Source organism: Setaria italica, chromosome II (genome assembly GCF_000263155.2).
Source record: "Setaria italica strain Yugu1 chromosome II, Setaria_italica_v2.0, whole genome shotgun sequence".
NCBI lineage: Eukaryota > Viridiplantae > Streptophyta > Magnoliopsida > Poales > Poaceae > Setaria > Setaria italica.
The window spans coordinates 25,037,634-25,060,755 of record NC_028451.1 but is presented as its reverse complement, the minus strand read 5'-3'; the positions used below and the strand labels follow the sequence as shown (position 1 = coordinate 25,060,755).

Genomic DNA, 23,122 nt, shown 5'->3' with positions numbered 1-23,122 from the left:
CACTGGGCTTGCACACCACATCATGAGATAGACATAAACTAAACGCAACCTCTTGTACAGACGAAGTCAGTTAGTACACGTGCCTCCGTTCCATGTGAGCTCAAATATTATTCACATGTATTACCATGCTGTGAAACAAACACACCCATCCAGTTCACCGTACCACTCAATGGGTACTTAATCTTTAGTCCTTATATGCTACTCTCAAGTCTCAATATGATTACACATTCCGTTGCCAATAAAAGGGGGGCATCAGCAAAAATTATGACTAGCTTTTTACTCCATTCCGTTCAAACTTTACAATCTTTGACCAATAATTTAGTCAACAATTTTTTTATTTTTTAAACTTGATATGGTTAGATTTGCAATCAAATATACTCTCCTATGATTATAAATTATAATTTTATAACCATAAATAATATAATATAAGATAAATGAATAGTCAAAGTCTAATTTGAAAGATCGTACCATGTCATAGCACGCCTTGTAAATAGGAATGTAGGGAGTATGTTAAAGGTATGCCTCCAGAATGATGTGACAAGCTTAATTTGCACTAATGGCTCAAAACGATAGCAAATTTCCAGTTCTTGCATAAAAAGAGTTCAAGATTGCCAAACAAAACAAAGTGGAAGACAAATTCACCCAGAAACTTGCAAGGGTGTTTTGGTCATCTCAGTGGTGCCTTGCATCGCCGGGACATGACTACACCCTCGGGTGCTCTCTATAAATGCGGAGAAATCATTCCCCGCCGATCACCGCACCAGTGACGCGAAAGGAGAGAAAGCAAAACGCCAAACAGACTCTCTGTGAAACTCGCGCAGAGCCGGTAGAGGACACGCCACTCCACAGTGTCAGTCACTGCCCTTATCACGCCACCCTTCCTCCCTCCCTTCCCGGCCGTTGCCGCGAGCGAGCTCTGACCCACCACCGCCGATGGCGACGGCGACGGGCGCGATGGCCGCCACCTCCCGGGCCCCGATCCCTGCTGTCGCGGCATTCCCGGGTGATTTGGGCCTCGGGCGCTGCCGGGCGGCCGTGCCCGGGTGGCGCACCGGCGGGAGACGGCTGCGGGCGTCGCCGTCCGCCCGGAGGCCGTTCGTGTTCTCGCCGAGGGGCGTGTCGGACTCGCAGAGCTCGCAGACGTGCCTCGATCCGGATGCCAGCACGGTACGTGATCAAACAATGCGATCTTGGCTCTTGGAATTCGTTGGCGATCCCTTTCTCCTCCCCTTTTGATCTTTTAGTAGTGCTTGCTGCGATTTCGAGGTGTACTTTGCGCGTTTACGTGGCAAAAGGCTGAATCTTTCCGCGTGATTTGGCGGAAAAATGTTAGGAAATCGAAGGCTCGTTCTTGGAAATCGGTATGGGGTAGTTGACGCGTTAATTCTCATTGTTTTTATCCGATGGGTAGAAATGTTCTGTTCTACTGACTGTTCATGCCGATTTTCTAAAAATAGATTTCTTTAATTCATTATGATCCACAAGAAGTGATCGAAAGATGACGGGGACACTTGGGCTATGTTAGTTGTAGGACGACACACCTCATCGATGATAGTTGTTGGGAGGCCTTAATTTATTAATCTAGGATATATGCGTGGTCCATGGATGACATTTAATAATCAGCTCGAGATCTAAAGATTGTACCTTGCCATTCATTTTATTAGATTTCCTGATAAGAATCAGTCCGGGACTAGCCCATCCGTACTCCCTACTCAGTCACTGAATGTTCTGCCACGTTTTACTCACATGTAATTCATGCCATCCATTTGTTTCTATAGAGTGTTCTTGGGATCATCCTTGGAGGTGGTGCTGGGACAAGGCTGTATCCACTGACGAAGAAGAGGGCAAAGCCGGCAGTCCCGCTGGGTGCCAACTACAGGCTCATAGATATCCCTGTCAGCAACTGTCTGAACAGCAATGTGTCAAAGATCTATGTGCTGACGCAGTTCAACTCTGCTTCACTCAACCGCCACCTCTCGAGGGCCTATGGGAACAATATTGGTGGGTACAAGAACGAGGGATTTGTTGAGGTCCTTGCAGCACAGCAGAGCCCAGAGAATCCTAACTGGTTTCAGGTATCTTTGTTCGTTTGTTGATGTGTCGTCAATTTATCAATCCTGTAATGTTGTTCATGCTGACAAAATGGAGTGTTAATGTCTGATACCAAGCACGTCTCTAATTCGCTGCCTTTTCATCTTCTGTCCAATATTACTCTCTAATTAGATGTCTCACCTATTCACCTTATCCTTTTTTGTCCTTGGACTGTTTGGAAAATGTTTTTTTTGTGCAATAAATGCAGTTGCACGATCACATGAATGTTTCTCACTTTGAACTTCTGTAGAATGTAGTTTGTCACAAAACAAGATACGAAATTATCAGTCCAACACTACAGTTAATCAAAATATTTGTCTGCCAAAATAGGGTATAGACATCACACTGGTATCTTGTTTTGTCTGCCAAAATAGGGTATAGACATCACACTGGTATACCCTATTTTGGCAGACAAATATTTATTGGGCTTAGTTCATCTCCTAAAAATTATTTGAACTACTGTAGTTTGTCACATGGGCACTTGATGTTTAATAAGTGGAATTATCTTCACAAGTTTTAACGAATGTGGAGGTTCCAATAGTTTCATTCAGGCTGGAAATAAAGTTAATAATGATGCATATAAAATATATGTAGCAAATGCTTGTCTCTCTGCTATCCACTTACATCTTTTGTTCCTTCCGTACCCTAGTTCGCACACTGGTTTATTGATTTGTTTTTGCTTCCCATCTCAGGGTACTGCAGATGCTGTACGCCAATACATGTGGCTATTTGAGGAGCACAATGTCATGGAGTTCCTTATTCTTGCTGGAGATCACCTGTACCGCATGGACTACCAAAAGTTCATTCAAGCCCATAGAGAAACAGATGCTGATATAACTGTTGCTGCACTACCAATGGATGAACAACGTGCAACTGCATTTGGCCTTATGAAAATTGATGATGAAGGGAGGATAGTTGAGTTTGCAGAGAAACCTAAAGGAGAGAAGTTGAAATCAATGATGGTACAAACATAATATGCCTTTTTTACCTCAATACTTAATTCTGACTGTTGGAACTATATACCTCTGTGATTGCGCTTTCATCAGTTAATCTTCTGCTTATTTTTTTTAACTTTCAGGTTGACACCACTATACTGGGCCTTGATCCTGAGAGGGCCAAAGAACTACCATACATTGCTAGTATGGGAATCTATGTTTTTAGCAAAGATGTGATGCTTCGGCTTCTACGAGAAAACTTTCCTGCAGCAAATGACTTTGGAAGTGAGGTTATTCCTGGAGCAACAGAAATTGGAATGAGGGTATGTATGCTCTTGAACGTTTTTTTTTGTTTCTTTTTCCTATTTTTAAGTCTATTGTTGTGGGTTGCATGATTTGTATATTTCTATCATTAAAAGATTGTTGTTACATCATTTGTTGCTTGGCTCCTATATCCATATATGCAAATTACTATGTTTGCTTTTGATGACGTTGTGTTTTATAGGTACAAGCTTACTTATATGATGGTTACTGGGAAGATATTGGCACTATTGAGGCATTTTATAATGCAAACTTGGGAATAACCAAGAAGCCTGTACCAGATTTCAGGTATGCTTCACACATGTCTACAATAAGAAGTTAGGAGGATGCATCGTTTCTAGACCCATTGCCTACTTCTGATCAAACATTCTTCGTACAGCTTCTATGACCGTTCTGCTCCAATTTATACGCAACCTAGATACCTGCCTCCTTCAAAGGTTCTTGATGCTGATGTAACAGACAGCGTCATTGGTGAAGGTTGTGTTATTAAAGTAAGAAGCTTTTTCACATGTTTTTGATGTATTGCTTTCTATTGTTTCCGAGACTTCTGTATCATCATTCATTTTGGGATCATCTAAGTTATGGATTTATTTATCATTGCTTCTGTTTAGTTTCTCACATTTCCATGCATAGCCTTCCGAAATTCTTTATCTCATTTTTGCACCCCCTTCATCTTCCTTTGGCTAGCATTGCACAATCAACCATTCCGTGGTTGGACTCCGTTCCTGCATTTCTGAAGGTGCAGTTATAGAGGACTCTTTGCTAATGGGTGCAGACTACTACGAGGTAAGATAAAGTGAAGCGGAACTCTAATATGCGCTATAGAAATATAGTGAGACCTTATCATTCTTTTTTTGCTCAGACTGAAGATGATAAGAAAGTCCTTTCAGAGGCTGGTGGTATTCCCATTGGTATTGGGAGGAATGCACATATCAGAAAAGCAATAATCGACAAGAACGCTCGTATTGGAGAAAATGTGAAGGTATTTCATATATATATATCTAATTCTATTTAAGCTGCTGATATTCTTTATCTAATTGACTACTTTTCTACTATTCATTACTTAGGAGAAAAAAGAGAGGAAATAAGCAAACATATTGATTTATGTAAAATGTTTCGCATGGTCTCTTTACTATTTTCTTTTAGTCCATAACTCTTGTTTAGTAGTGATTGTCAAATGCTAAATAATCTGACCATGCCTTATTCAAATTTGGCCATGAGTGTACTGTCATGGTGAGTTGAAGGCCTTCTGTTACTAAAACAAAATTGAGATATCTCGAGAATTCCTATGCCTTGTCGTAAAAGAATAGTTTGACTTCTCCAGAGATGATAATGGGCAAAAAAGATGTGCTATGTTTGTTTCTGTTATGTGTTGATCGTTCTTAAATGGTTTGTACTTTTACAGATAATCAATTTTGACAATGTCCAAGAAGCAGTAAGGGAGACAGAAGGATACTTCATCAAAAGTGGCATAGTCACGGTGATTAAGGATGCCTTGATTCCTAGTGGAACAGTCATATAGAGTCAACCATCACCGTGTACATAAGGTTATGTCTCCCTTTGAAACCAAAGTTTCTTATGTTGGTGCTACATGGAAGTCCCTATAAATCAAAACAAACATTTTTGCAGCTTTTACCAACACATGATACTGTAACTGGATGCACTGCTTAGTGCGACCATGTGGTGCGCAGCTGGGTAGTCGTTTGAATCTGTTTGCAGTATGCTCAATTGTCACTCATTTCTTGAATCTGATATATTTTGCAAATAGGTCATACTATCTGCATTGTGATTAATGTATCTGCATTGTGATTAATGTATTCATAAGCCACACTTATGTGGACACCTAATGGTTCCCATTTAACTAGTAAAAAAAAAATCTTTATGTGCAGCCCATCCCAGTCCACTACGGGACAGAAGCATGTTCTGCCATTGTTATTTTAACCCTTTCTTGTTGCATTGCCCTGCAGGTTAGTTTGCAGCAGATGGTGATCACCAATGCAGATTAAGTCGTTTCCATCCTTTCCAGACCATGTTTTCTTTCCATGTTACAAAATCACCAAGCTCCACATCAACTGGCGAGGGTATAATGAAATAATAGACGAAGTTATTCGAAGGCGCCATTTTCCTATCACTAGCATGAGGCGCTGTTCTAAATGTACTGTTGAGTGGAATTTAGATATTTTCATATGTGTAATGTATCCTTTTGCGTTCTCAGACTTAAAAATATCATATGCTTAAGACTCTTTGTCACCTATAAAGTATGCTCCCTGCATTGCCCAGGGAATGAGGATTAAATATGCTATACATAACATGATTTTTGTCTGAGATTTCTGTAGAGCTTACCAAAGTTTGGTCTAGCCTTATAGAGATGTTTACAGTGAAAACGGCATCTGGGTCGGACATGCGACTTGCCTGTCTTTTCTCACCTTGTAACCACAAAGATTTCGGTGCATATGTAGCATGTCAAGTCTAGATAGAGTATGCTTTCATTAAATTTGGCAATAATACAAGCCTAGTTCAAATCAAAATGCCAAGTCATGTGGACATGCAGAATAACATAATAGTGATGGGTCGTGCACTCTTGCACCTGAGAAATCTTTTAAACAAGCATCTCCCAAGTGCTGGTTACACTGAATATAGGCACTGGGATGGGTGCCTTGTGTACGGATGGAAATATAGCTACATTCACATAGATCATATTTACTGGAGAACATCTAGCTCAGACACGAGCAATTCTACAGGCAAATACTTTGTAGAAGGTTCAAATTATGTGAGTCAAACATTCTGGGTAGCTTAGGGTAGTAAAAGCTAGCCTATGTAAAATGCTTATTGATTTGAATGATAAGGTTCTATCACCTGCCAAAAGGAAGAGGGCACAACAAAAAGAAGCTACCAAAGATCGTTAGCCATAGAAGGCACACTCTGGATTCGCAACTGGGCTGATGTCATGTGGCACCCAGATTTTTTTCTGACTAAACCCGCACATGTGACAAAGATTGGAAAATCAGTTGAAGTGGTATAGAGGAAGCTCAGCATTGAGGGGCGCCGACATGACCTTGAGCACATCGTTTACTGACGACAATGAGCTTATTGCTGCCTTCAGAATCTCCCGCGAGCATCCAGGCTTCAGAATGGTCCTCACCTGTGGCCATCAGGTTCCACAAGTTTAGCAAAATGTACTTTCTCTTCTTCTGAAGCTTGATACATATCAGATGCATGCCACTTTTAAGTGCACAAACCTTGTTCAAGTAGTCTTGCAGTATCTCGATGTCGCCCAGGTAGTCTTGGCCTTCGATTGTCAATGTGATTGGCTTAGTGTTTGCGCCAGGTCCTTCGAATTGAATGCCTCCTGGAGTTCTGTAGAAATCATCTAGCAGAAAGCTTGATGCTTTCTCTCTCAAGACCCTGAGTAGTATGAGAAAAAGAAGAGTTTGCTTATACTTTTCCTTTTTTCTGAATTTGAATTCAATGGTATTAACACCAAAGCATGTAGTTATGTTTTTGGTTATTCTTAAAATAAAGAAAAATTTAATCTTTCTTTTTATCTGCCATTGTCTATTGTTATCATGTTGTTTATTTTCTATCCATTGATAATTTTTGTTAATAATTTCTGCATTTTACTGGAGGATTGAATCCAACCTTTAGGTAAAGTAAAAGGAAACTCTAACTTACGCATATGATTCTGCTTTCAGGTCAATTGGCGAAGGATGGATAACTGGCCTCCCTATAGGAACAGCTCCAGGACCACGCAAGTGCCTCCTCACACTCATCATTGCCTGTTAAGAATGGTAAATCATCACATTGCAGTCTTGATACTAGTAACTAGGACATATTTCACAAAGAAAACAAATCAAAAGGCTCAAGGAGAATACTGTTAGAGGAACAGCAGCGCAGCGCCACTTGTTTGTTGAGTCCTTCAAATTTGTTATGGTAGCCATGTAACCATTCAATCCAGTTGCTAGTATTTGCACACAAATATGGCCAAGAACCTGCATTCTTTAATGTTTAGACACGTGCCATACTGATTTTTGTTTCTAGAGAAAAGATATTGCAGGAAAGATTGAGTCTGTTTATATTTGCTTCTTACATAAGCGTAGTTGCAGTCAAAGTTTGATGGTAGTGATCCTCGAGCTTGGGATCCAAAGAAGTGGCACACTGAACTGAATTTTCTACCCTTGTAAGTTCCTTCTTTCTGAAAATCACTGAAAAACATCAGAATTTCAAAAGAGCTGCATCTACAAAAATGTATGTATAATTTCATAATGCAGCGGAACTTACCGTTCTCCTGTTCATTTCTGCTTCTACTAAATGAGCTAGGAGCTGCTCAGTATCGATCTGGAAAAGGAAATTCAGTCAATAATTGTGCGAGATAAATTTGATAGCCGAGAATTTCGTAGACCTGGGATAGCTGTGCCGAGTTATCAGATTCTTGATGTAGGACCAACTGGACACAAAATATTTGAGATCTTCAGAAATAGTTTTTAAGTAAACTGTTATTGATTAAATTCAATTATGCAAGTGATGCAATACTTCTCTCCTGATGAACGATGGCAAGAACTTGAACAAGGCAGCAGCCCATGGAGAAAGTTGAGATGGAATCTCGTCTTCAGGAACATTATTAATGTAGAGATTATTGATTTCCTAAAATATTTAAAACGAAAACTGGTAAGATGTATTAGAACCACATTTTTCATCTTGTCCTTTAGGCGTTGCAATTAAGGTGTACCTGGATGAGTGCATACATTTCTGGTATGCTTTCGATTAGCCCCTCAGGAATAAGTAGCACTCCATGGTACTTCCCTGAAAATCAATATCCCATATACCAGATTATCACAAAGTATAAATGCTTTAGTTAATTCAGATAAGAAAAAAATTTGGTATTCTTTAGTTTGTCTCAACTCAAATAGCCAGTGAAGTACAGACCTCGTGCTGCCCTTGCTTCTACTCCGTCACATATCTTGTTTATAATTTCCATCAGTGTAAGCTTTGACAATGCCACCTCCTCTCCTAAGATAACCTGAAAGCATACAATTAGCAAAGATAAAAAGACAGTGCTAACGTAATATGGAATAGTTTCACTTGATCAAACCAGACCATGTTAGGGTGTGACTGGAGCGCGCACTCGAAGGCAACATGAGATGCTTTGCCACCCATCAAGCGAACAAAATAGTAGTACTGAAAGAGAAGAAATCGAAAAGCAGAGTACGTGTACCATTAAGAAACAATCAGTTCTGTCCTGACTCTGAAAAATAAATGAGCAGAAAGTTTCAATTTTTCTTTTGTATTATGAGTGAGATATATTGCAATATACCTTCCCAGCTGAGACTGCATCGAGGCAAACATTGCTTATAAGCTGAGAGTTCACCTGAAAGCAAATTATGATATAAACTTTTCAGGATATGACATTTGTATACTGCATTCTGAATTTAGAATTGCTGTATTTCTAGTAATATGTCACAAGATTCACCTTGCACACTGTATCGAAACCAACAGTTGTTTCCACAAACTGATTCTTGAGATCACCACTCAGCGTTACAGGGACACCTATAACCTGCAAAAATGGTGAGGTCTCTGAAAATCTCTTTTGGGTTGCAACTTGCAAGATAAGTAGCATGCCAAAGACAATGACTACATACTTTTGTGTTGCAGTTATGCTTCGCAAAGGTCTCTGCAAGCTGAGCTGCATCTGAATTGGAGGTTACCCCTGGAGATTAAAAACCTTTGAGAATCACATTATTTGTCATGGAAACTGGAATAGTATCATGATACATGCAATACATTAGTATTTTTTTTCCAAATTTATCTGAAAAAATGTCAGTCAAATCACATTTGATGAGAGGCTAAAATTCCAGTGGTATCACACATTTTATTGTGATATCATGAAGTCACATGTGTCGATGAATTCCATTAGCTACCAACATATGGTTTCATTTTAATGAAGAATACAAATCTTTTTTCCGGTTGTCTGATTGTAGCACCTCCAATGATGATCAGGCCATCCAAGCTAAGATCACAGCATGTCGACATAGCAGCATTCACTTGCTCTGTTGTGCGGATTTGGTCAACAGTTCTGCCGAGCAAATCAAAACCGCCTTCAAGAAGGCAAACATTTCCCAGTTATCAACAAGTGTAAAATTACATAAGGGACAATTAGGATTCATAAATGTATAAACTAACCTTGATTTTTGTATGACGAAAGTACATCATCTGTGATCTCCAACATCTTCTTTGCAAATAGTCCTTCTGTGCCACCTATACAGAAATACAAATAGATTCAACCAAGTCTAAACTATGGTCTAAGAGCTTCATCGAAGTATATCAGATATTAACGACGAATTCATCAGGAAACATGAACTATGTACCATGCAACTGTATCATAGGCAGTATTGCAAGAACAGAACATCCAAGGGGATAGTTTTCAGATTCTTCATTATGGTGTTTTTAGTGGATTTTTACAGGACATCTGAAATATCATAGATTCTTTTTATTCCTGAACCATGAGTTCCATAACACAGCAAACTTGCTTGTTGAAAAGTAGTTAAAATTCTAACATATTACCGATCCAATAGAAACAGAATGTGGATGCTTATACCATGAAGTTATGGGGGGAAAGTAGAACTATGCTCACCAATAAACCCAAGCAGAACATTGTGTGGATTCTGAGCTTTCATAGCATCATAGGTGCCCCATATGACATTGTGCCCTCCAGGTGACTGTCTTCCAGAAAACAACACACCCACCCTACACATAATAACTACATAAGTTCAGATATGCCGACACAATTATGCATACTATTTTGACATGAAGATGTAACTGTTAGTTGTCATCATAGTAATTTGGGATTAGAATCCAACCTAATTGGTGGGTGTTCTTTGATGACTTGTGCGTCAGAGACCTTTGAGTTTGGCTCTAGAAAATGCACCAGCTTCTGACCAAAGGTTTGTGGGAACACCTGTGCCACAATATCTGCACATTTCGGATCGATGCTTGTGGTTGAGTCACCAAACTCCACTCTGACTCTGGTTCCCTAGTCATAGTGGTTGAAATTTGTAACATACTACAGTTTTTAGAAACATGAGAGAAGAATACTTTCAGGTAACCTTCGTGTATCTCTAACTATGTGGCTGGTGGCTGGTGGTAATTAAAACATTTCCGTGTGGATTTATCAGTACTAGTTCAAACTTCAAATTAAGTAGCATCACCGCAAAAAAGGGGAGGTTATCAATCTGGCCAAAAGTTTCGTAGTTTCCAAAAAAAAGGAGTAAAAAATATTAATGATTGCAATGTTTCGCTATGTTGACTGGTGTCTAAAATAAAATAGTTTTGATTATCTACTTTTTCTAAGGAAAAATAATAAGGAAGAAGAACTGCAATTCTGTTGAAAGAAAGGGGTCTGTGAGGAAAAAAGTTTCTGAACCAAGAAGTCTGCTTCCTCTAGAAGCAAAATTGTCATACACCGGTCAAAAACTCAGAAGGTTGTTAACTACAGGAGCTGTACTGATAAATGATCAACCGATCTCGTGACTGTGACTAATCACCAAGACTCCAAAGTCTCAGGTATCATTAGAACTACTTGAGAAAACCTTGCCAGCTAAACCCAAGGATAAGCAGAATGGAGCCTAAGTGGCAGGGGTGTTTCCTATGCAGCAGCAAAACCACAAAGTTCCGCGGTGCATCCAAGATTGAGCTGTTTTGAGCTTTCCATGTGACAGTGGCAGTAATTCCTTCACATCAAGAACATAACAAAGATCTTGCAATTTGCAAACATCCATATCGGTCCAAAAACAAAGGTGTAAAATGCATGAACGAAAGAGGTTTGTTTGTAAACCTGAAGACATGGAGGCAGCTCCGGTTGGTACAGCGCCCTCCTCCTCTGCAGCCCGGTGAGCTCCCTCGGCGAACCCTGGTCGGCGTTCATCCCTCCTTAACAATCTCCTCCAACACAACACAAGTTAACTGTTTAAAATTCTTCCTGGGTGCAGTTGTTGTGCTCTTCCGTCCTCCCTTTTTGTAAGGGGCAAGACGAGAGCGGATCAGCGGAAGAGGAGTAAAAGTTTGCAGCTGAGGCTGCTGTTTGTTGGCCCGGCCCCTGATGCTACCAACAGCAATTTGACCCCATTTCCCTTGTTAACCTCTTTTCTGTGTGTTGGTATTCAAAGGTGTGATTGTGATAGGTCAGGCGGAGTGACCTCCTCCCTGTGGCCTGCTACGTGTTTGGAGGGAAAATGGAATTACTATTCTCTCTTTTTTACTCCGTTCTTCAGTTTTAAATGGGGCCTAAGCCAGACAACTATTTTGTATTTATCGAATCATTTAACAATAATCTTTTTAGATGAACAAGAACTCTTGTTACACCATCGCGTTTGGTAAAAGAGCTCTTTTTTTTTATAGTACCTGATGATAAAATTAGACTTGTACAGTTTCTAGCAATTGAGGGGTTTGCTTCTAACGGACTTCTTTTTTTTTTCTGCCTCCAGTTGTTGAAATCCTTCCCATTGGGTGACAGATGGAACCAAGCAAAAGTGATTAAAAGAATGAAGTAAAGAGCCAAGCAAAAGTGTTGTTGTGCAATAACTAAATGCTCCTGAGCTATCATCCGTTCGATCATCGGTGTGTCTGTCAGCATCAACTGATGAATCAATACTCAACGTCGTTGTCCCACCGAAGAAAAGCAACCTCTGTTTTTTGTTTAACGTGCCATGTGGAATGATGTTTCATTCCATTCGTACGCGTTTGTCGCCGGCCTTGAGATCGAACCTGCGCGCAGATAAAACAGAGATGGAATCTTTGTTTCCAGCCATAGGTTTCAGCTCCCCGTTTCGTAGACAATCGTAGTTTCCCGTGGATTTGGACGTTGTTTCAAACTTCCACAGACCGTCATGGAAAGTTAACGTCACGCTTCAAAGCTAGGATCTTTTTTACAGAACAGTAGTCCAAATGACCGCCGAAAACATGGATCCTGGAACTTTTAGTGATAAGCAATAAGATTTACAGCCTAAGTTATCTTTTACTTACCGTAACTGAGTGAGCTTTTTTATTACACAATACTAGGCTATTAATTGTATACCATTGAAAACTTCACCTGTGGTATATGTGTAGTATATATGAGTGGTATAGGTAGTATAAGGTTATCATGGTAAAAGAACATAAATAACATCACTATAATATTTTTTTGACACTAGCATAAAGTCTACAAAATCATTCCATTTAGAATCTCACTTTTTACAATGTAATAATTACTAAAATTACTCATAATAATGGAAGGTTAGATTTTTCTCTACACTATATACTACTGAGTAGTAGTACTGTTTACCATAAAAGAGCTGTGAATGGATCGGTACAACTATGAAAGACTATAAAAGTACCAATATGACAATCTCTCTTTACGAGCTATGGACTAAGACACTATTGGATGCTTTTGTGTTGAACAAATATTACATTTAACCATGAGTTTTTTCTTTTTCATGCATATGATTCTCCTAGTAGAAGAGAAAGAGATAAAAGGACGACTTATACAGTGAGGTGAGCATTTTCATAATTTTCCATACGAAGTAAGGCCCGTCTTGTTTGCAATTTAGACGAGTAATGACTTTACAAGAATTTGAGTTATGGTCAAAATTTTCAACCGGAACGTAAGTCGTAACAACTGACCATCTTTCTTGCGGTAATCATATACATTTTCCGTGGACGTTGTTCGACTGCCGATGTTTTTATTTTCCCTTGTGTTTCCTCCTTGAGTAATGCACACGTGCTAGCGGTGGACATATCAAAGGCTAAGCCGTCCCCAAAACACATGGATTTAGACTATATCTCCCAGCTGAACGTCAGGTCCATGGACCATGGTTTTCAAAGGCATGCATGCTGCTAGATTATCACATACGGAGTACTCGATCATGTTTTCTTCTGGTGGCCAAGCAATCAAATTAAGAAAAGGTTAAGATAGATAAAAGTTTCTGAAGCAATGGACTCGCTGCCGTACGCCTGAAAAGCAGCCACGACGCAGTGCACCCAAGCCAATCAGGCATCTGCTGCCTGTTCGAACATGACCTCGGGAAAGATCTAACGCTACCGACAAGAAACATGGAGACTCAGATCAACCAACACGCTACAAGGGAAGTAGAACACCAGGGATTAAGTAGTCTATCAGGATCCATAACTAACACTTCGGCTGTGTATACTAGACCTATAGCATTTCTTCCACAATGTCTCCCAGCCCTACACACGTTGCTTAGATAGTACTACTTGTTTACTACTGCCATAGGCATTGCCACAACAGGCACTTTATCTATCTTAAGATAGACCATTTCTTTGGGTCTTAGATGTGGTTCTTGTTGCATCTATTGCCCCCTTTTACATTTTCTTATAGCAAGGCCTATACCTATTTAAAGGGAAGATTATCTAGTTTGGTGCGTTGACGATAAGATCACATAATGTTGTGTCAGAAGCTCCAAATTTTTACACCAAGGCCTCCTCTCCTCTGGTCTCAAATACCCTACCCAGGTGATAGTATGAAACCGACGCAAAACAGGGTCAATACGAATCCATTGTTGTCTTCTTAAGGAACTAGCTCTTACATTCGCAATTTGGACAAATCAAATCCACGATCTAAAACATCGGAGGCCACTGTACCAGCAAGAAAGTTGGAGATTCAACCTAGAGAAACATTTGACGTGCTTGGAGATTCTAATCAACCACTCTAAACAACCTCAGAAGCAGGTCAGAGGATCTTGCAGCAGCTAATGTAATAAAACAAAATGACACCACTTTGAGGAATTGATTGGAAGCTCTAACAAGTCACTAGCCAATTATGTGTCAGATGATCGGTGGTGAAATCCATGGACATTATTTTTTGTTGTATATCCTAAAATTTTAGGTACAATTTTTGTGTAGATGGTATAAACCAAATGTTGTAAATGCACTAACCAATTATGTGTCTCTTAACGCCACTAACCAATTATCTGTTTCTTAACGCTTGTGACATCAGTAGTATTAATAATGTATATTGTATAGTAAACTGATGGCGGCCTTTAATAAATTTCCCTCGCTATGTCACTCAGATTCTTAATGTTTGAAAAATTATTTTAGGCCTTTAAACTTACAAAAAGTGCAGTTCTAAGCTGATAAGCTTATTCAGGTTTTGACACCTCGAACGGCGATTAAAACATGTTAACTGATTCATGTAAGCTACTTAGAACGGGTGCACTTGCCTTGTGTGGTGCGTGGAGTTGAGCCGTGTGGTGCATATATTGTGGTGCATATATGGTGAAACATTTAACATAATAACTGGCTTTGCAATTTACTGTGGGCGCATCGGCACCCTCTAATCACAATATACCTTCGCCCCTGCCTCCTCCTGCTGTTGTCTCCACCCTAATTATGAAGACTAATTGTTTTAGTTAGGTGCAACAACCACGCAGAGGCAAACCGTCATTCTCTCTATTCTGAATATTATTGCTTTATCAGGAGTAGAATTCTTGTATGTGCTCAAATGTGGCCCAAGTTCAAACTACCATCTGTTCTCTGGAGCAAAAAGAATGAATGAAGGAACAGAAATTGCATCCATGACTGTTGCCATGCTTGGAGCTACTCTGCTGGTAAAAGTTGCACTTGCACACAGGTATGAGGATACAAGTGTCATCCTACTCTTCATGCTATATTTATGCCAAGCTAGATTGGAGCTGCCAAAAGCAGGTACAATCCGCTCCAAGGGAGGGGTTGAATTTGTTAGTCGTTCCGAGACCAAGGGGAAAATCTGGAATGATAGGAGCTCAAGAGTGTTCAGGAATAGCGCAAGCTCGGTAGCTGATGTGGCAGCGTGGATTGTCTTGTCTTTGCCACTGCAGTTGTCATGTCTTGATTATCTTGTTTGTTCTTTAGAGCAAGTATAATAAAATGTTGTAAGTAGCGTCGTATGCCCTGCACCCCTCAGCGGCACAGGCTGTGCAGCCTGCCATGCCACCTGGGTTAAGTTGGCGCCACAGTAGGTCATGCAGCTCTAGATGGCCACGAAGCACAGCATTGACACCACCGCCACCAACGCCCCGGCGCAGGCCACGAGCAGCAGCAGCAACAAGAGGTGCATCATCACCGTGGCGAGATTTGGAAATGGAGGGGATATGCGTGCATAACATGCATACCTCTCAGCATATGTTACAATCAGTACCCAACTTTAAATATATAATACGAACCATGGGTTTTGAGTTACAACGAGAATACAAACACTACTTAAAAACTGAACATTCGTCCAACGTGTTAGTATCGGACACCTGGTACTAATGCGCGGCGTTAGTACCGGTCGTCATGCATAGTGCCACCAGAGTCCTTGTAGTACTGGTTTGAAGCCTCAGCTGGTACTAAATAGCGGTACGTGGACCACGTGACCAACAGCTAGATTCCCTAGAAAGCCATTTAGTACCGGCTGATGGTTTCAGCTAGTACTAAATAGTGAGAATGCCATTTAGTACCGACCGGTAGCTTCGACCGGTACTAAATGAAACCATCGGTTGAAGCTACTAGCCGGTACTAATATCAACCATTTGCTCTATATATAAATGAACTGCTTCCTTAGCTTCCTCCCTGAGCAAGCTCAACCATTTGCTCAGGCTTCATTTTTCTTCACTCGATCAGCTTCTTCACTAGACTGGTTTGCAACTTCATTCTCCCTCCTCTAGTCATAGTATTCTAGGTTTTTTCTTGAATGAGCTAGTTTTATATTACAAATGAAATACTTGTTGCTTTATTAGAGTGAGGAGAATAGAGAGTTTTTTAGAATGAGTTTTATGTTACAAATGGAGTACTTGTTGATCTTTTAGAACGAGGAGAATTTAAAGTTTTTTTTAGAGTGATGTGAATGGGGAGTTTTTTAGAATGAGTTTTATGCATGTTGATCTTTTAGAACGAGGAGAATAAGAGTTTTTCAGAGTGAGTAGAATGGAGAGTTTTTTAGAATGAGTTTTATATTACAAATGGAGTACTTGTTGATCTTTTAGAACGAGGAGAATGGAGAGTTTTTTATAGTGAGGACTAAATATTATAAACACATTTACTCTATCTTTCCCCGATCAAGTTCTTTATCTAATATGAAGCTCTAGGTCCAATTTTTCACGTAATACGATGGACCGGCAATGGATGTAACACCTCCGCTCCTCCAATACCAGAGAATAGAAGAACTTCGAGTCCACAAACTCTAGCTAAACATCGAAAAAGAATCTTGAAATAGTTTTCCAAACACCTTTTGGAGTCAGATTTTCGTAATAGAACTATGGTGGCTAATAGCCGATTCAGGCAGAAATTTGTTCACTGACCTTGACCCATCGACTTATGGTTGGTTTTGGATTGCCAAAATGGATGTACTCCTTCCGTACCATTTTCTTAGGATTTGAACATGTTCTCTCTAAAATCTTAAGTATTGATGTACAAACTATTGAGTGTCAATGATTTGAATGGGTTGATACTTGTGATATTTGGATTTGAATGGGTTGATATATTAACATAATATATTTAGTAAAAGCTCCATTGGATACGAATAAGAATTAAAACAAAAAGGTAAAAAAAGAATAAACTTTAGTACCGGTTAGTAAAACCAACCGGTACTAAACTGCCATCCGCATCAGCGTGACGTGGCTCGTAGTTTAGTACCAGTTGGTGTTACCGACCGGTACACTTTTAGTATCGGTTGGGCTGACCGGTGCTAAATAACATAGCATTTAGTACCGACCAAGCGATACCGGTTGGGCACCGAGTACTAAAGGGGTTACCGACGGGTACTGGAAGTTGATCCTCCGGTAGTGAAGTAACCGATAAGGCAATTCAACATTATTTCCAAGCCATCGTTACCTTACAAGGAATTTATATCTAACATCACCGTTGAGACAAGGCAACCCACGAGCTAGGGAAAAAATCTGAAGCTACTAACCCGGAAGTTGGAGGCTCAGATCCACATCCACCAACACACTAGGGTCCTTTGGCGCTGCTCCTACTGGCTCCGGCTTCCTAACTGTAGCATACTATAGCTCATCGTACCGCGTGCAGAAGATAGAGAGCCGGAGAAGTCACAATTTTGGAATCCGGTGGCTTCATGCATTCGGTAGTTCATTTTTCTTTAGGAGAGAGAAGAGTAGCTTCTTGCTACAGTTTTGTACGCACAACGCAGTGACACTAAAATGTTTTTGTGGAGGAGCTAAAACCAGCGTAGCCGCACCAAAGAGGGCCTAAAGGGAAGTGGAACAGTAGCCACAAGCTCTTAGAGTCTCCATAACACTTTGGCTGTTTATAGTAGCCCTATAGCATTACTTCACAATGTCTCCCAGCCCTACAAACACTTGCTAAGACACTGCAGGCATATCAGCACATCCCCACTGTTTTTTAGGTCTTAGATGGTTCTTGTTGCATCATTTATATATTGTCCCTTTGCATTTTCTTATGGCAAGACGACCTATGCCTATTTATACGGGAAAATTATCTTGTTTGCTGTGATGACCATGAGGATCACATAATGTTGTGTCAGATGCTCAAAACTTGTACACCTCCTTAACTCTAGTCTCAAAATACCCTACCCAAGTGAGAGCATAAATCCGACGCAAAAGGTGGGTCAGCAACCATCGCCCATCACCTCCATTAAGGAAGCAGGTACGAGCCGTTCCAAGGAACGGGTAACATATATAGCTGATGTGGCAGTGTGGATCATTAGGTAAGCGCGGCATGAATTGACCGTCATTGTTGCCACAAGCAGCAGCAGCAGCAGCGAGAGGTGCAATGCTGCTGCCGATCGACAACAGTTTTGCATCGTTGGTGCATGGTCCGGTGCGGGAGATTTGGAATTGGTGGGGTTATGCGCGCGAAACGTGCATACCTCTCATCCTATGTTACAATCAGTACACAAGTTTAAATATGTATATAATGTGCGTGGTGGATTTTGGGTAACAAGAAGAGAGCACAAGTAACCGAAAAAGCCGCTCAACGTCACCACCAGGCCACCATTCCCTTACAAGGCAACAGGCAACACATGACCTAGCAGGGAAAAATCTGAAGCTACTAACAAGGAAGTTGGATAGTCGATCCACCAGTACACTGCAAGGGAAGTGGAACGGTAGACACAAGCTCTTAGAGGCTCCATAGCACTTTGCCTATGTGTAGTAGCCCTATAGCATTACTTCACAATGTCTCCCAGCCCTACAAATACTTTCTAAGACGAGACTTTTTTACTAGCTGCTGTCGTAGGCATTGGCACTACGGGGCTACAGCCACAAGACAGCACATCTCTCCACTGTTTTTTGGGGGTCTTAATTAGATGGTTCTTGCTGCATCATCTACATATTACCCCTTTGCATTTTCTTATGGCAAGACCTATGCCTACTTATAACGGGAAATTTTCTTGTTTGGTGCGATGACCATGAGGATCACATAATGCTGTGTCAGATGCTCATAACTTTTACACCAGGCCCTCCTTAACTCTGGTCTCAATTATATTTACCCTACCCAAGTGATAGTATAAAACCGACACAAAAGGTTGGCCGTCATCTCCGTTGTTGTCTTCTAAGGAACCAGCTCTTACATGCCATTTAAACAATGCAAACTGTGACGAGGTTGATACATGGAAAGCCACCATAATGACAAGGTAGTTAGAGATTTCAACCTATAGAAACATCTGAGTCCACTGGTAGTGACAAGAAATAGTTGAAGACTCTAATGGACCAACACACTCTTAACAACCTCACAAGCACATCAGAGGATCTTGCAGCTTCCAATGTAATCAGCATGGCTGCCATAGCGAAACCCTAGCTGACTAGATTAACCTAAATGGCACCACTTTGAGGAATTTATTGGAAGCTATAACAACTAAAGGAACTAGATCTGCAAGAAGAGGGCTTGCGTTCCTAAAATGTTAGGTGCAACATCATATAGATGGTATGAATCAAACCCTAAGTGGCCGAGAAGGACATCAGTGCAAGCACTGTAAATAATGAGCTAATCAATCCTCTGTTCTTAACTCCTTGTGACATGCAGTAGTATAATAATGTAATATTGCAAAGTACACTAATGGCCTTAAAATTTTCTTAGATCCTTAGGGCCTGTTTGGCAACTTGGCAAATTTTTACAAACGTGATACTAAACAACTGTAATTCGATGTGCACTAGAAATCCCCTGTATCTATTCCCGCTTGTAACTGGCCGTTTGGATAGAAACAAACCCTGCAGCTGAGCCTCAGATAAGCTTCTGAGTTAAAATGGACAGCATGGAGCACAAGCAAAATAATGATCACGGACACCAAACGGATTTGGGACATACAAAATCAACAATGATGCAAGGATCGTGTGATTCTCCACTGCTGTTACTGATTCAATCTGATTGTGTGCCCCAGGGAAAAGGATTGAAGGCCGCCGGAGGACGACGACGTACGCGCTGCTGGATGCCCTCGCCACTGGCGGTGACATGAGATTGACGGCCCTATGTGGCCTCGCCGGCCTCGGCAGCCTCGTCGTTTCCATCGCGGCGTCGGATCGAGGCTGCCGGCACCGATCGGGGCCCGTGGTGTGGATGGAGGCAGGGGAATTGGTGGGATTATGGGAGAGGGATGAGGGGAAGAGAGGGAACCAAGCCCATGGAGGAAAGGAGAGCACACCACGGTGGAAGAAGACTAGCTGCGGCCTGCGGGGCTGAATACCAGTGTGGATCTATTTATTTTACAACCCATCCAAGCAGGATTTTGAGGTCCGACTGGAAAATTTTTGGGCTTCCAAACAGGCCCTTAAACTTTTAAAAATTGTTTGAGACCTGTAAACTTTTCATCGTACTATGCCTTTTTGGCCTTTAAACTTAAAACAATTCCGTTCCTGGCAGAGGCAAACCGTCATTTACTCTGTTCTGAATATTGGAATTCTTTTATGTGGGCCAAGTTCAACCTACCATATGTTCCGGAGCAAAAGGAATAATGAATGAACAAAAAATGCATCCAGGGGTGTTGCATCCTTGGAGCTACAACTCTGCTGGTAAAAGTTGCACAAGGGTATGAGAATACAAGTTTCATCATATCCTACTTTTCATGCTGTATGCCTGTATTCATGTCAAGCTGGATCGGAGCTCCCCAATAAGGAAAAATCTGGTTCAGTTTGTAAATCGGTCTGTGACCAAGGGAAAAATCTGGAACAAGCAGAACTCAAGAATGTTCTGTGATGGCGCAAGCTTGGTAGCAGATGTGCCAGTGTGGATCATTAGGGAAATAGGGAGGGCAGCGTAAATTGGGTGTTTGGCCAGAAATCAGCGTTGTCACTGCTAGTGCAGTTGCCATGTCTTCATTATCTTGTTTGTTCTTTTAGGTCGCATTGCATGTTTAGCTGTAGTATGATAACAGTGTTTCAATGTATATCAACATGTTGCATTATTCTACTGCATTAAGTGAAAAATGTGACAAATACTTCCTCTGTTATAAAATGTAGGTCGTAATGACTTTTTTAGATACATAGATTTTACTTTGTATCTAGACATAACCATATATATATATAGACGCATATCAAAATCTATGTATGTGAAAAAGTCAAAACGACCCATATTTTGGAACGGAGGGAGTAGAAAAGGCTGCCTTTTAATAAAATCTAGTAACAAAACAAAATGTCATGATGCAGTGCCGCTACTGCCCCTGCCCGGGGTGAACGTGAATCAGTGGTGCATCGTGTGTTAGACTAATTGCCAGGACATGCTTGATTTTAGAGGCATGTCCTCTAGGAGGTATCGTGAATTAGTAGTTTCTTTACGTAAAACTTAGTTAACTATTTGTTTCATTATTTGGATGTACTCTAGGAGGCATTGTTGCATTGAACCATATATCTTTTAACTTCACCATGTTGATCAACAATCATTTGAAAGCAAATTACTACTAGATGGCCAACAATGTCTTCGGAATTTAAGTCGCCTCGCCTCCGACCATGGTCAAATTAAGCAAATTCCTCAGGTCGCAGTCAGGTTGACACTTCCAAACGAATGTGAAGGTTATCTGAGAGTACATGATCGAATTAGATTATTTTCCCATGTTGAGAGAGAGGATTCCCTGCCTCATGACTTATCACTATGACCGCCAACATGATTGTGGAATGTTATAGGGCAGCAACAAAATCTATATGGGTTCAAGTCTCCTACTTAGCACGAGAGTTCACATTTTTGGATAATTATTCTTGTAGTGGTATGTGATGTGCCCATTGATAGTAATCAACCAAATAACAATAACACCCATTATTAACAATAACAGAATGATGCCTCCTAAGCAAATCCAACAACAAAAAAATGTCATGAATACAGGAAAGAAAAGTAATACAGAAAATCATTTACGGATCGATCATGTGCGAACGACATCCTCTACCTTGTTGTAACGCCCGTAAATACACCCAGTTAAATCACCCGTTAAAAATACTTTCCAAAATTTTTCCGACCGCCGAGCTCCGTCAAATCCTTTCCCTTCCGTCGGACCCGCCGTCCTGGCCCCGGCTCGTCAACTCTCCATTTTTTGCTCCCCGTAATTTTCGCCGCGTGCCCGTCAAGTCCATCACCGCGCGCAGTCGAATCCCGCATTTTTCGCCATCTTTTTCCCCTCCCTTTCCTCCCTTTCTCTCCCTTCTTTCTTTTTCTCCCTCTTTCTTTCCCTTCTCCTTTTTCCTTCTCTTTCTTCCTCCTCTCCCTTCCTCTTCCTTCTCTCTCTCCTTTATTTTTCCCTGACACCCCCACCCACCTGCGCTGCCCCCCCTGCCTGGCACGCGCGGCGAGGCGCCGGGCCGCGCACGCGCGCGCTGGGCCGCGCGCCGCGTCGGGCCGCGCGCCCGCGCCGCGTCACGTCGCCCGTGCCACGCCGCGCGCGCCTTGGCGTCTAGCGCTTGGCTCGGTGCGTCGCGTCGTGTCGCCGGTCACCGGTCGCCGCCCCTGTGGCCTCGTCGACCACGCCGCCACGCCGTCCACGAGCTTCACCACCCCGGCACGCCACCGGCCAAAAGTTCGGCCGCCATCATTGCCTCGGCCCTCGCCCGCCCGTGCGCCGCCTATAAAAGGGGGGAGCCGAGCCTTGCACCTCCACACCCTCACCACGAGCACCTTGCCTTCCTCCACTCCCACCACCAGAGCGCCGACGGCCATCTCTTCCTCCACCTCCTGTTGTCTCCAGGAAGAAGAAGGGGTAAATCCCTCTCCTCGCGATCCAACCCACCAGCTTCCCTGATTCGCGAACAAGTCCTCCCACCATTCCAAAAATAATTACAGATAGGCCCCTGCTCTCGCGTTTCAGTCCTAAACCTCGTTTTAAAGCCCCTAATACTCCTTTAACCCGTCATTTCATGCGCCAAATTTCCTCCAATCCATCCCAAATTCGACCACGGCCTCCTCTCATATATTTCCGACGAGGCATATCAAAAGTTCATGAAAATACCCGTCCTACCTATTTTCCGTTCATATTTCCTGTTCGGAGCTCATCGGGTAAAACCTTTTTCCTTTTTATTTATTGTGTGCTCGTTTGTGTGTGCCGTAGATCGCGGAGTACCCGAGGAGGAGCGCGAGGAGGAGTTCGACCGCGAGCCCGAGCCCGAAGACCAGTACCGCGAGCAGGAGCTCCCGGAAGGCTTTGAGAACGGCAAGTCCAATCTCACCCTTTGATGCATATTTAATACCCAGTTTTTCAGACACAACCTATTGGCCTGTTTTATAAAATGCATATTGTTTTATCGCAAGACATGGTTGGATAGCCACCCCTTGATTGTTATGACTATTCCTTGTTGTCCCATATTTATCTCTAAATATGA

General features: G+C 41.6%; 2 protein-coding genes across 3 annotated transcripts; one reads left to right on the top strand and one right to left on the bottom strand.

Moving 5' to 3' along the window:
* The first annotated feature begins 752 nt into the window (after window positions 1-752).
* On the top strand, window positions 753-5,672 carry LOC101755337 (glucose-1-phosphate adenylyltransferase small subunit 1, chloroplastic/amyloplastic). Its single transcript, XM_004956450.2, has 10 exons — window positions 753-1,167; window positions 1,779-2,075; window positions 2,784-3,053; window positions 3,170-3,349; window positions 3,532-3,635; window positions 3,727-3,838; window positions 4,035-4,133; window positions 4,210-4,329; window positions 4,753-4,894; window positions 5,315-5,672. The coding sequence occupies exons 1-9, from the start codon at window positions 934-936 to the stop codon at window positions 4,867-4,869; spliced, it is 1,533 nt and encodes a 510-aa protein (XP_004956507.1). The 5' UTR covers window positions 753-933; the 3' UTR covers window positions 4,870-4,894; window positions 5,315-5,672.
* Window positions 5,673-5,803: 131 nt separating this feature from the next.
* On the bottom strand, window positions 5,804-11,493 carry LOC101754655 (pyrophosphate--fructose 6-phosphate 1-phosphotransferase subunit alpha). Of its 2 annotated transcripts, none has more exons than XM_004956448.4 (19): window positions 11,176-11,493; window positions 10,202-10,374; window positions 9,976-10,088; window positions 9,525-9,599; window positions 9,326-9,439; window positions 8,984-9,051; window positions 8,815-8,898; window positions 8,659-8,712; window positions 8,442-8,522; window positions 8,271-8,364; window positions 8,074-8,147; window positions 7,878-7,988; window positions 7,747-7,791; window positions 7,626-7,682; window positions 7,435-7,539; window positions 7,220-7,336; window positions 7,020-7,123; window positions 6,587-6,752; window positions 5,804-6,489 (listed from the first exon to the last, which is right to left on the bottom strand). In XM_004956448.4, exons 1-19 carry the CDS (start codon window positions 11,263-11,265, stop codon window positions 6,352-6,354), a joined length of 1,863 nt encoding a protein of 620 aa, XP_004956505.1. In that variant the 5' UTR covers window positions 11,266-11,493; the 3' UTR covers window positions 5,804-6,351. The 2 variants fall into 2 exon arrangements, with proteins under 2 accessions (XP_004956505.1, XP_022680235.1); XM_022824500.1 differs by having other exon boundaries at window positions 10,202-10,313.
* Between the last annotated feature and the right edge of the window lie 11,629 nt (window positions 11,494-23,122).

Excerpts from the sequence above, each read along its gene's own strand:
- LOC101755337 (XM_004956450.2), top strand. The coding sequence starts at position 934 with ATGGCGACGGCGACGGGCGCGATGGCCGCCACCTCCCGGGCCCCGATC. Across the intron at positions 1,168-1,778 it reads TCGATCCGGATGCCAGCACG|AGTGTTCTTGGGATCATCCT; the intron begins GTACGTGATCAA and ends TTGTTTCTATAG. Across the intron at positions 3,350-3,531 it reads CAACAGAAATTGGAATGAGG|GTACAAGCTTACTTATATGA; the intron begins GTATGTATGCTC and ends TGTGTTTTATAG.
- LOC101754655 (XM_004956448.4), bottom strand. The coding sequence starts at position 11,265 with ATGAACGCCGACCAGGGTTCGCCGAGGGAGCTCACCGGGCTGCAGAGG. Across the intron at positions 10,375-11,175 it reads AGCTGCCTCCATGTCTTCAG|GGAACCAGAGTCAGAGTGGA; the intron begins GTTTACAAACAA and ends CACTATGACTAG. Across the intron at positions 8,148-8,270 it reads AGAAGCAAGGGCAGCACGAG|GGAAGTACCATGGAGTGCTA; the intron begins GTCTGTACTTCA and ends ATTGATTTTCAG.